Source organism: Arachis duranensis, chromosome 7, assembly GCF_000817695.3.
Source record: "Arachis duranensis cultivar V14167 chromosome 7, aradu.V14167.gnm2.J7QH, whole genome shotgun sequence".
Lineage (NCBI taxonomy): Eukaryota > Viridiplantae > Streptophyta > Magnoliopsida > Fabales > Fabaceae > Arachis > Arachis duranensis.
The window spans coordinates 2,164,978-2,178,927 of record NC_029778.3 but is presented as its reverse complement, the minus strand read 5'-3'; the positions used below and the strand labels follow the sequence as shown (position 1 = coordinate 2,178,927).

Below are 13,950 nucleotides of genomic sequence, written 5' to 3'. Positions count from 1 at the left end.
GAATAACAAAATGCTCATTGAGACATTGAGTCAAAGTTTATCTTCCTTTAAAAAAAAAAGGTCTTTGTTTCCGTGTGGATCCCCCGCCTAGGTTGCTATATAATATAGTCTTATGTTATTATTACTTCTTTGTCGTTTTACTTTTTGGTATCCAAATCCAACAACTATTTGGTGTTCATATTGCAGAGCTAGCTATGCAGCAGTAAAACTATGATCATATATAAATTGTTAACATAACCAATATTAAAAGATGTTCATGTGTGTTTTAGTTTATAGTAGAAATGATGTACTTAAGATTAGTTAATTGGATTGCATTGCATCTTAGTTGGCTATAAATCCTCATTAGTTGCTTTTTATTTTCCATTATATCATTCTTGCCTCTTTTTTCAGTCCCAAGTAAACCAGTTTCTGTTGAACCAAATCAATATCAGGCCATGGGGTCTCTTTTGTTGCTGCAATTTCAAATCATTTTGTGTCTACATCTGTTCTTCACTTCTTTCTCTTCGTCTTCGTCTTTGTATCCGCCTTTATGCCATCCTGACCAAAACTCTGCCTTGCTTCAACTCAAGAACTCGCTAAAAGTTGATGGATGGGAAAATGGAACAGATTGCTGTTTGTGGCCTGGTGTCACGTGTGAATCCACGTCCGGTCACGTGATTGGTCTCGACCTCAGCTGGCATGGGCTTGAAGGTAAAATCAATTCTACAAGTAGTCTTTTCCATCTTACTCATCTCCAAAAGATCAACCTTTCTCGCAATAGTTTCTATGGTCCTCTATTACCATCTCAGTTTGGCGGGTTTGTGAATCTTACACACTTGAACTTGTCTTGGTGTTCTTTTGAAGGTGATATTCCTTCTGAAATCTCATATCTTTCCAAATTAGTCTCATTAGATCTCTCAGGTAACTTAAATCTAAAATGGAAAGAAACCACTTGGAAGAGGCTGCTGCAAAATGCAACAGCTTTAAGAGAGATCTTTTTAGATTATACAGATATGTCATCAATTAGTCTAAGTTCTTTGTCTTTAATCACCAATTGGTCTTTCTCTTCAGTTACTCTTGGTCTTAGTAACACAAATATAACGGGGTATTTGACAAGTGATATTCTTTGTTTGCCCAATCTAAAAGAGCTGCATCTATATGGAAACACATACCTTCAAGTCCATGTTTCTAGATTGAATTGCAATGCTTCTGTTAGTATTTTGGATCTTTCATTTTGTGGGTTCCAAGGATCAATGATCCCTTCATCTTTCTCTAATCTCACATTTCTCACTTCTTTGACTTTGTTTGATTGTGGCCTTAATGGTTCAATTCCCTCTTCACTTTCAAACCTTCAACATCTCACTCACTTGGACCTTTCATCTAATAGTATCTTCGGCTCGATCCCATCCTCATTTTCAAACCTTCAACATCTCACTTACTTGGATCTTTCAAACAATAATCTAACAGGTGCAGTCCCAGCATCTTTCTCAAAGCTAGAGCTTCTCACTCATTTAGACCTTTCATCCAATGAACTCAATGGTTCAATCCCTTCATCTCTTTGGAAGCTTCAAGATCTTGTTGTCTTGGATCTTTCTTACAATGAACTAAGTGGTCAACTTCCAGATATATTTGGTGGGCTAAATAAACTGCAAACTCTCAATCTTGGGAAAAACAAAATACAGGGAAAGTTGCCATTCTCATTGTTTACATTGACTCAACTTTCCATCTTGGATTTTTCTTCTAATAAATTTGAAGGGCCCTTACCTAATCAAATAGCAGGTTTTTCAAATCTGACTGAATTATATCTGGATGGCAACTTGTTAAATGGGACAATTCCTTCTTGGTGTTTATCTTTGCCGCTTTTGAAACATTTAAACCTTTCAAGTAACCAATTCACTGGAAATCTAAGTGCAATCTCATCTTATTCCTTGCTGTACTTAAATTTATGCGGCAACAAAATTCATGGAGATATTCCAAAGTCGATTTTCGACCTTGTGAACCTCACTGAATTGTGTTTGTCATCAGATAACCATGGTGGTTTTGTCAATTTTCCACTCTTCTCCAAACTTCAGAACTTGAGGTCTCTTACTCTTTCAGGCTATGAATCAATATCACTAAAACCTGATGTCAATGCCAATTATACTTTCTCCAATTTGAAAATGTTGCACTTATTTTCCAACACCATACTTGACTTTCCAAAGTTCTCAGGAAAATTTCCGAGGTTGCTCATACTTGATTTATCCAATAACAATCTCCAAGGTAAAGTGCCTAAATGGATACATGATTTGGATTCTTTATATCATTTGAACCTCTCAACAAACCTATTGACATCAATAGAAAAATTCTCATGGCATGGCCTGCAATACCTTGATCTTAGTTCTAACTTGATGACCAATGAAATTTCATCCATCTTATGCAATATAAGTTCTCTTGAGGTTGTGGACTTGTCCAACAACTATTTCACAGGAACACTTCCACAATGCCTTTCCAACTTATCATATCTTGAAGTTTTGGATCTACGGATGAACAAACTCTATGGCACTTTGCCAGATACGTTTTCCATGAACAGCAACCTCAAAACTTTGAATCTGTATGGAAATCAAGTAGAAGGCCACTTGCCTAAATCTTTGTCCAACTGCACAGAGCTGGAGGTTTTAATTCTTGGTAACAATCGAATAGAGGATACCTTTCTCTACTGGCTTCAGAATTTGACATCTTTGAAAGTGTTGGTCTTAAGAGGCAATAAGTTTTATGGTCCTGTTGGTAATAACTTGACAACCAAGCATCCATTTCCAAGTTTAATTATCTTTGATGCATCAGGCAACAATTTTAGTGGCCTGTTGCCAAAAGACTTCATTGAGAATTTCCAAGCCATGAAGAATGTTGTTCATGCTGAAGTGGGAAGTGTTTTGAGGTACATGAATAGTCGCTTTTACTCTGCAATAAGTTATGAAACTCAACCAGAGTATGCTAACTCATTGATAGCAACAGTTAAAGGGGTCAGCAGAGCTTACACAAAAATTCCAACCATCTTTGCATATATTGATTTGTCTGAGAACAAATTTGAAGGAGAGATTCCAAATGTTATTGGAGAGCTTCATGCACTCATAGCACTCAACCTTTCCCATAACAAACTCATTGGTTCTATTCCTCAATCCATGGGATTTTTGACAGAACTTGAATCATTGGACCTCTCATCGAATATGCTCACAGGTCGGATCCCAAATGAATTGACCAATCTAAACTTTCTTGGATTCTTGAATCTTTCCAGCAACCATCTTGTAGGACTGATACCTCGAGGAAGACATTTCGATACATTTCAAGAGAATTCCTACCATGGGAACATGGGGTTATGTGGATTCCCATTGCCAATACAATGCAACAAGATCCTTGAAGAAGAACCTTTATCCTCTCCAAACAATCAAGCTGAAGAGAAATTTGGATTTGGTTGGGAGCCAGTGGCAATAGGATATGGATGTGGAACTGTGTTTGGAATAGGATTGGGATGCTGTGTTTTCTCCATTGGAAAGCCTCAGTGGCTTGTCAGAATCTTTGGAGGGAATCCTAACAAAAAGATGAAAAGGAAGAGAGGAGCAAGAACAAATTAATGGATATATGGCATAATAGATGCATGTCTTGTTGCACACTTCTTGGGATCATGAAACACTGTCAAGTTCTTTTGGCATGTTTGGTTGCATTGTAATACAAACTTGTACTAGTATTTATATTTTCTAATGCTTCATATCTCAAATACTTTGTCACAATAGCATACCTTTTATAAACAATACATATTGAACTCTCTAGTTATTAATGTAACGTAATCTTAGCCTCATGAAAATTCTGAAAAATATTTTTTAATATTATATTTGTTCTTTTTTAGTTTTGTAAACAGAGAAGAAGTACTATTATTGGACACAACCTTTTAATTCTAGAGAACAACCTAATCGGATTGATCAGTTAAGTGATTAAGAATCAAAGTATGTAAAGTAGTACTATTACTGCACGAGAATTAGTATTTTTTATCAAACTATTTTAGATTGTCATATTAAAAAAAGAAGGAAAAAACAATCCAATTGTATTGGAGATATTCCTAATAGTTTGTCAATTGTTCTAACAAAATTACTAAAAAAATGAACAATCAGAAAATTATTAAGATCATTGGATTAGATAAAACAGTGAGAATTCAATTCGATCACAAGTTGGTTACAAATAAAAATTAGTTGCTCATATATACAGCATGCATAATAATGATCGTAGATTGTCGATAATTTGAGATCTTGGAAGTTGTTCTGGATACTTGGAAGGTGCAAGTGAAGAAGTTTTGGAACAAGAAACACACACATATATATTTTGAAAACAGAATTTACTTGCAACATTACTTACAAATATTAAATAAGTACTTACTTTAAATATCGTCAAGATTTGTAGACATCCATAAAACATAAAAAACACAAAAGCACAAGACATAAACTTATTACAAATTTACATTACAACCAAAAGCTGAAACAGAGTTGTTCTTGCACGCCGGCGGTTTCCACGGCTCCTCCTTTTGATCCTTTTACCTCCAAAGAGGACCACTAGCCATTCAGGCTTTCCAATTGAGAACACACAATATCCCAATCCTATTCCAACTACCATTCCACATGCATATCCTATTGCCACTGGTTTCCAACCAAATCCGAATTTGTCTTCAGCCTCAGAAGATGGAGATTGTTGCAAAGGGACATTGTTGTTGCATTGAATTGACAATGGAAATCCACACAACCCCATGTTTCCCTCAAAAGAATCATTTGAAAATGTATTAAACTGTTTTCCTTGAGGTATTGATCCTTCAAGATGTTCCCATCAAGCATATTTGAGGAGAGGTCCAATGATTCAAGATTTGTCAAATTTCCCAAAGAGCGGGGAATAGGACCAATGAGGCTGTTATATGAAAGGTTGAGGCTTATGAGTGCTTGAAGCTCTCCAAAAACATCTGGAATCTCTCCTTCAAATTTGTTTTCTGACAAATCGATAATTGCAAAGAAAATTGGAATTTTCGTAAAAGGAAGACTGACTCTTTTAATTGTTGCAACCATAGAACTCCAATATTCTGCTATGCCGTCAATAAGAAGAAAATCTGCTTCAATATAAGACAAAGGGCTTTGCACATCATGAACAATCTTCATGGCTTGAAAATTTTGTATGTATGCTTTTGGTAATGAGCCGCTAAAGTTATTGCATGATATGTCAAAAATAATCAAACTTGCAAATATCTTTTCAGATTTCAAATTTGCAATCTGACCGTACAACTTATTGCCTCGTAAGTCTAGTATTTCCAAGTTTGATAGATTTTGAAGCCAATTGGGAAATGTGTCCTCAAATTGATTGTTACCGAGATCCAAATCCACAAGTCCTGAACATTTGGACAAAGATTTCGGCAATAGACCTTCAAAATTGTTGCCATTGAGATTCAGTGTAGTAAGATCCAGAAAGGTATCTGGCAAAGTCCCATGAAGTTTGTTCATTTGTAGATCCAAATCCGTAAGGTATGAGCTATTGGCAAGGCACTGTGGAAATGTTCCTGTGAATTTGTTGTGGGACAAGTTGACAATTTCCAGAAAGGTTGCATCACAAATGAAGGAAGAAATGTCATCAGCCATCGAGTTGAAACTAAGATCAAGGCATTGAAGTCGATACCATGGGATATGGTCCATCAATGTAAAATTGTTGTGTGAGAGATTCAAATAACTTAATAAATCCAAACCATGTATCCATTTGGGCACTTTTTCTTGAAGACTATTGTTGTACAATTCAAGATTCTCTAAACTTGGAAATATTCCTGAGAATTCCGACCAACCAATAATATTGCTAGAAAGCAACAACAGTGCCCTCAAATTGGAGAAAGTGTGATTAACACTAGTTTCAGATGTTAGCAATAATGAACTACAACCTGAAAGAAAAAGATACTCCAAGTTTTGAAGCTTAGAAAAGAGTGGGAAGTGGACAATACCGCTCCAGTTATCTGAAGACAAGCACAAATAAGTAAGGTTGACAAGATGGAAAATGGATTCTGGAAAGTTTCCATGGAGCTCATTGTTGCACAAGTCTAAATGCTCCAAGGAATAAGATGTAATTTCACTTATGTGCCCTCTGAATCTGTTATTGGATAGATCTAAGTATCTCAAAGACTTGAGGGATAAAGCCCACTGAGGGATTGTCCCATTTAATAAGTTGTCTCCTAGGTCTAGTGTAGTGAGATTTGAAAAGGCTACTTGTTTGGGTAGTGACCCCTCAATTTGATTCAAAGAACAATCTAATTGAGAGAGTTGAGTTAAGGTAAACAATGAAGATGGCAACTTCCCTTGGAAATTATTATTACTAAGAAAGAGAGTTTGCAAGTTGGTGAGCCTATCAAACACATTTGGAATTTGACCACTAAGCTCATTCCATGAAAGATCCAAGTAAACAAGATGATGAAGAATTGAAAGAAATGATGGGAACGAACCAGTGAATGCATTGTATGAAAGGTCCAAGTGAGTGAGATGCTGAAGGTTTGAGAGCAATGATGGGATTGAACCATTGAATCCACTTTGGTACGAGTACAAAGAAGTTAGATGTGTAAGGTTAGAAAAGGAATCAGGGATTTGTGATCCTGGAAATTGACACAATGAAAGATCCAAAAAACTAAGAGAAGTACTGCAATTCAACTTTGGAACATGGACTTGAATGATTTCATTTCCAGATAACTTGAGCTCATAAAGATTGGGTAAACAGAGAATGTGACTTGTCAAGTGTCCCCTTATTCCTGTATCAGCAAGATTAAGAGTAACCAAAGAGAAAGAAAAAGACCAATTGGACAAAGGGTTTGGTGTTAAGCTAATGGAAGACATGTTTGTATCATGCAATACAATCTCACGTAAAACTGTTGCATTTTGCAACATTCTTTTCCAAGTTGTTTCTTTCCACATCAAATGAGAATTCCCAGAGAGATCAAGTGATTGTAATTCGGAAAGGTGTGAGATTTGGGAAGGAATATCACCTTCAAACCGACAACTAGATAAATTCAAGTGTACGAGACTCACAAGCCTTTCAAATTGAGAAGGCAATTGAGAACCATAAAAATCATTGAAAGCAAGGTTGAGTGTTTGGAGATGAGTAAGATGAAAAAGAGTGTTATTGGGATTCATATTACCTACAAGAGCACCACAACTGAGATCAAGGCCAATCACGTGACCAGACACAGAATCACACATAACACCCATCCACGAGCAGCAATCTGTCCCATTCTCCCACGTACTCATCTTTGGATAAACATGGGGGCACTCATCCCCATAATAATATTCAAAAAATGAAGGGTTAAAAATGAAATGGGTCTTAAAGTGAAGCAAGGCAGAGCTGTCTTGTGAATGGCATAGATGCGAAGAGAAACATGCAAAATGGAACATCATAAACATATACACACACAACACCACTCTAACAACCAACAACCCCATTGATTATTGATTCAAGCTTTTGCTTATTTTATGTATATATGGCTTACTTGAAAATGGTATTGGTATGTCACTCATCAATTAGAATCCATCTATTTATAGATATTTTTTCTAGCTGGAATTACAAGCACCTATACCCAGCCAATGCATGATTTCTAGATTAATATTCATACTATTCCAATCTATCAATGTCCAAGACTAATTCATAATGAAAGTTTAGTTTTCTTCTAACCCGAGACCCAGATAATTTTATTTCCATGATAGAAGGCGTTTGTGGATGAACTTAGCTTGACTCACCAAGCATTTAATTTGTCCAAATTAAGACGGATAGTAGAAGCTAAAACTAAGGTCAATATTGGTATTATATGCGGAAATCAATGAGCATGGGTAGAAAAAGAAGTTCATGACAAAAGGGGCACGATCCAAGTCCATGTTAAGAAACAACTCCATTTGATTAGCCTTTTTTGTTTGGGCTAGAATATTGATTAGCCTTTGAGTGAGTCAAATGAGAAAATAGTTGGAGTGAGAGGCTTGTATAGTTTCTTTGTATTTTTTTTGTTGTTTTATATTTGTTTAATGGGCTATAATACTGTACATCATAACTAGAATAAACAAATATTCAGTCACCAAAATAAAAACGAATAATTAGATATTTTTTTTAAATTAATGTTTAAGGGATTGATTTATTAGAGTAAATATCGATTTTCTCCAAACGATATCATTTTAGTTTGTGGAAAAGAATAAATATGCGTAAAAAGAAATTAGATAGTAAAAACCGCTATATCAATTATTTTTTGTTAGGAACCGTTAGTCTTTCATGGAAATTACTAATTGAGTATTATTTATAGTAGAGGTTTTTAAAATATTCATTGATAGTAATATAGTATATAATTCAATTACAATTTGTTTTGAAAAAGTAACATAGGATTTGTTATAGTCTTATAGAGATGGAAATGAAATTAAGGGTGAAAATAAAAAAAATATTGTGCTTTTAATGCAAATTTTCTTATATAGTAATCATCTACTAATATATTTAATTAAGTTAATAAGAAAATTAAATTGGAAATGTATAACCTTTGGATTAAAAAAATTATTATTATTGTTCTTCTTTTTCTTATTCTTGATGGAAATAATTGTACATAGAGAAAGTATAAAAAAACAATGAGTTTAGTATACAATGTATACAATAAAAGTAAAAATGAAATTAAGATCAGATGGTTAATTAATTATTTAATTCAAATTTTAAAATTTAAAAAAATTAGGGTTAACATTTAATCACATTCACAGTTATTCCTAATCTCATCGTAACCTCCAATTCACGTCCTCACCATCATCGTGACCACGCTCTCCCGCCACCACTCCTGTTCACGGGATCACGGCCATAGTACTACCGTCGCTGCTGTTCAGGAGTCCCGCTGCCGCTGCTGTTCACGAGTCCCGAACTGCTGTTGTTCACGATTCGTTGGGGGGGGAGGACACTACAACATTTTCAGGTTGAGACAACATTTAAAAAGTGTTGTCTAAAGGCTGACAAAAAGTTGCTTTTGATCTATGGCAACACTTTTGGGCCTAAGACAACGTTTTTGGTCGGCGTTGCATATGCAGCCGTTGCCTTAGATCAAGGCAACACTTTTTTGTTTCAAAAGCAACGCTTTTGAGAGCAACGCTTTTGAGAGCAACGCTTTTGAGAGCAACACTTGGTAAGTGTTGCCTTTGGTTGAAAAATAAGAACACTTCAAAAGTGTGTTTGAGACAACACTTTTGCAGTGTTGTCTCTTCTCTGGTATTTTGGTCACTACTAAAAAGTGTTGCCCATTTGCAATAAAATGCAACTCTTTTACGTGTTGCTTATAAGTTGAAATTTGCAATCCTTTGAAGTGTTGCCTATTAGTTTTGAATATGCAACCCTTTAAAGTATTGCCTTTTCTTTTGGATAATGAATATACAAAAAAATAAAATTTATAATAAAATTTTTTGTTCATACATGTGCAATTATTTTAATTAATAAATAAATTTATGCACAAAAGAAAAACATTATAAAAAAATTATAAAAGAGACAAAATAACTAATAATAAAATTCTAATTAAAATAGATATTAAAAAATTCAATTAGTATTTCAAATACATGTTCATCAATAATTCTCAACAAAATAATAAAATTCTTGTCCAACAATAATTGTCATAACAAAATAGTAATTAATATTTATCAAAAAGATGTCCTAGATTGATCAAATACAAGCTGAAACTAATTAATATCTTGCGAATTCAGATTGATCGCTAAACTTCAATGGCAAGGTGATTTCCATCAATATAAGAGACATTAGTGGAAGAATGGTAACAGAGGTATCTGCAGGTGGCTTCTGTTAATACAACATAGTAACATCAGGAAGGATCAAAGCAGACAAAGGAACAAGCTGACACTGACCACACCAATGCTTCAAATTGCAGTTATGGTTATTGTGCAATGTGGCACCTGCATGATGCAGTCCACAATTTAAAACCTTGAATCAAATCACAATCCAGTAAATGCAGGTTTTGGCATAGAAGAGGTAAAAGATAATAGAGAGCACTATAATTAACTAACAACAATAGAGGATACAAACATTTATTCCACCAAATTGTTCATAGTGATATTACTATTACACTAAAAACGATTATCGTCTTAAACATCAGCTAAAAACGATTTTTATTTGTCGTCAGAAAACTCCCAAATTGTTCTAAGTTCTAACCATATGATTATCCATAAAATAGCAAAACAACACTAATAGAATAAAATCAAAAGAACAAAATAATTCAGAATTCATATACTTCAATTTTTAAGTGTAGAATCCATTGAAACAACTTATAAAGTTACAGCATATAAAAGCGGAAGTTCCCAAATGAAAAGCAAACACATAATTAAAATTTCGAATACATATAGAATTTTCCTTAGTTTGAATATAATTTATAATCTACATTGAACCGTAATAATTTTAAAATGGGGTCTCTTCATTCTTATTAAAATATAAGAATGAGACCAAAATTAAAAAAAAAACCAACTAAATACAAACTAATCATAATTCTTTTATTATTCTAAAAGAAATATTAATAATTACTTTTGAAAAGATATATTTTAAAATTAAAATGCTTTTATATTTTAATTTTTTAATTAAACAATCAATATTTTGTTACATAAAGGAGAGGAAAGATGAAAGCACGCCATATATACCTCTTAAAACTAGGAGCTCAGCAAAGAATGAGTAGAGGTTCCTTGACCGAGGTTGATCTAAGAGATTTCAAATGAGTTGTAAAATATAATTAAAAATTTAAATAATGAAAAATAAGTATATTCACTTTTTTACCAAGCTAAAATAAGTAGATGACCGTATATAAAAATTTATTGACTTCTTTGTGGACTAATTCTTAATATATTGAATTATTGATGCATCAAGAACAGCAAGTGGCATATATGTATATATTTATTTGTTTGATTCATCTTGTGATTCTAGAATGAAAAAAATTGGACAATACCTAGAAAATATTTGAAAAAGCTATAACAGAAAGTGATTCACTGACATGGAAAATTTCTCAACTATCCATATAGTACATATTTCCTTAATAGAATCAGTATCATTATCAAGATTGGAAAAAGAATCAAACTTACTTTATGGCCTTTGATGTTCACTACTAACCTGTGAGGCAAGTAAAGTTGATACTGGATTGACAGGATAAACACAGGGATATTCTTCAAAGTTTTCATACCAAATTTGAACTCCTGATTTTTTTAGACAGTATCTGTGTCTAAAGAAAAAATTGTTAACACAAATCTTTCTACCTGATAAAATAAAATATGCATATAGAATAAATTGTGAAATTCCCACTAGCCATTCATGAATGTCAATTCAGAGATTAGGTGCATTTCATTTGAATTCTAATCAGAAGATGACTCATGACTGTATATGACCTTTGTGTTTGTGGATTAATCTGCACTCATAATTGAAAATACTTTGTGAGCGCAATCTAGTTCACAGGTCAAAACAAGGGTGTATAATTCCCTTGCATGACAACTTACAAACTTCAGAATCTAATTTAGAGATTTCAACCATAAGAAAATAAAGAGATATCTTTTGGCATGGTAAGATGTGAAGTTTATTGAACTTACTATTGATGAAGTTATTGTTCTCCATGTTGCAGCAAATTAGTTCCATGAGACTGAGCAGCTAAGAGGTCTTCCTTCATTCAACTTGGAACTGCAAATAAAGGCGATTTACCAATACATGGCATTCAATAGTTATAAAACAATCTTCCCAAGGCTATGACCGATTGCTAGCATAACAAAGTAACCAGCATCTGGTTTGAATCAAGTTTACCCTAAAATTCCAACAGGTTAACCCATTTCTTTCAAGACTAGTTATCTTGGACATACCTAAAGGCATTTCCACATTCCCTCTAACAATAGCACATCCAACCATAAGAGAAAACAACCAGATTTTTTTTATTTAAATAAAAATCGAAAACAAAGGTAAACACGACATTTATCTAAGCTACATCCCCAACACAGAAAGCTAGCAGGGTATACCAAAGGATCTAGAAACAACAGCTATCAGCTGATTAGGCCATAATTCTCAAGTTTTAAGACCCTTCCATAGAAATGGATCTCAAGCAGTTTTAGAAAGTTGACACACACTTAGTATTACAAGTATAAGTATTAGGATTCAAAACTAATGCACACAGTGACAGTATAGTTGCCTCAACACTAATGCACACAACAAGTTTCATATAACCAAAAATTAGGATTCAGAACACGAAAATAGAAAAGAAAAACAGAGGAAAAATCATGAGTACCTGCAGAACAATGATCAGCGGTAATGAACCCTAGCTGAAGAACGCTGGCAAATTGGAAGAGATCAGAGATGAACGGCAAGCAAAACCTAGAGAAGCTCAAAACAGCAACATTATTACTAAAAATCCTATAATAGCAACATCAACATTATTAAAATTAGGATTCAAAACAAGGTCACATTTCTCACTATTTTTGCATAAGTAGCTACTTCTCCTAATTTAGAATACGGACGAGTAAAGCAGAACTCAGCGCGAGAGAACGAAGAACAAGGTGCGAGCAAAAGAACATAGCGGAGCAGAGCAAACCTCGGCGTGAGCAGAAGAACATGGCGGAGCAGAGCAGAACTCGACTCGAACAGAAGAACACGGCGGAGCAGAGCAGAACTAGGCGCGAGTAGAAGAACACGACGGAGCAGAGCTAGCAGAATAACACGGCACGAGCAGAAGAACACGGCGGAGCAGAAGAACACGGCGGAGCAAAAGAACATGGCGGAGTAGAGTAGAACTCGGCGGAGCAGAGAGAAACGCAGAATGCACGCATCAGTGTTGTGAAATTGGGGAAATTGTGTTAGGGTTGGGGTTAGGGATTTAGGGTTATTCATGATTTTGATTCTGAACGCCGTCTAAGCATTCGTCTGGGAGAAATCGGAGACCAACGTGCCTCCGCAATCAACCATGAAACTCACACGCGCCGCCCGAGCAAGCCTCCATGGAGCTGGCGCATCCGCTCGAAAGAACCTTCCAGGACAAACTCGAAGGCTCGATCCCTAACGGCGGTGAAGAAATCGCTGAATTCGGTAACAAACGAGGTAAATCGAAGCGAGCCACAACATGAGCAAAGCGTATGAGATCGAATTTCGCTCCTCGAACCACAGTAACAACAGCAGCAACAAAAAGAGAAAACAACAACAACGATAACGAAGAAGAAGACGCTTACCGTGATTTTGATTACGCGCAGGAAGACGAAGACTATCACGATTTAGTAACAGGAGTGAATAAGGTGATGAATATATGCTTTGCTGCTTAAAATATTTAAAGGGAAGAGTAAAATTTTAATAGAAAATATTGAATTATTTTAGGCAACGATTATAATGAGAAGTCTATTAAAAATTTTAAAGCATCCTTCGTAAAGGGTAATATATGAAACCATAAGCGTTGCTTGATTAATTTACTAAAGTAACGCTTTTTACATGTTTTCTAATTGATCAAAGACAATGCTTATGACACGTTAGTTAATGAAGAGTTACAATAGCCTTATTCTTTTGCAATAAATTTTGAATGTTGCTTTTGATCATTATAAACAACATTTTTTGAGTGTTATATGTATTACATGTTGCAATAGTTTAAAAATGTTGTAGTGATTAATAAATCCTAACAACAGTAACAAATTTAAAAAATTTTGACAATAGGAGCAAAATATATATAATATAATAATAATTTTTATAATAATAATCTTATGTGTATATAAAAGTCAGCTGTCAAATTATCCATTAATCATTATGTATTTATGTATAAACATATATTGTTTAACTTATTTTTAATGTATATTTTATATTTCAATATATATTTTGTATAGGTAGTTATTTTTTATGTATATATAATATGATTATTGTGATAATTATATTTTGTTATTATAAAATATTATTAGCCTTCAAATGTGTATTTTATAAATTAAAACA

At 34.2% G+C, this 13,950-nt stretch overlaps 2 protein-coding genes across 2 annotated transcripts; one reads left to right on the top strand and one right to left on the bottom strand.

Moving 5' to 3' along the window:
- The first annotated feature begins 338 nt into the window (after window positions 1-338).
- LOC107496285 (receptor-like protein 34) lies at window positions 339-3,775 on the top strand. The gene has a single exon (XM_021127075.2). The coding sequence runs from the start codon at window positions 435-437 to the stop codon at window positions 3,585-3,587; it is 3,153 nt and encodes a 1,050-aa protein (XP_020982734.1). The 5' UTR covers window positions 339-434; the 3' UTR covers window positions 3,588-3,775.
- Window positions 3,776-4,312: 537 nt separating this feature from the next.
- LOC107496264 (receptor-like protein Cf-9) lies at window positions 4,313-7,690 on the bottom strand. The gene is given in 2 exon segments (XM_052251850.1): window positions 4,313-4,820; window positions 4,823-7,690. Coding segments are annotated over 2 exon segments (2,991 nt in total). The 5' UTR covers window positions 7,455-7,690; the 3' UTR covers window positions 4,313-4,461.
- Between the last annotated feature and the right edge of the window lie 6,260 nt (window positions 7,691-13,950).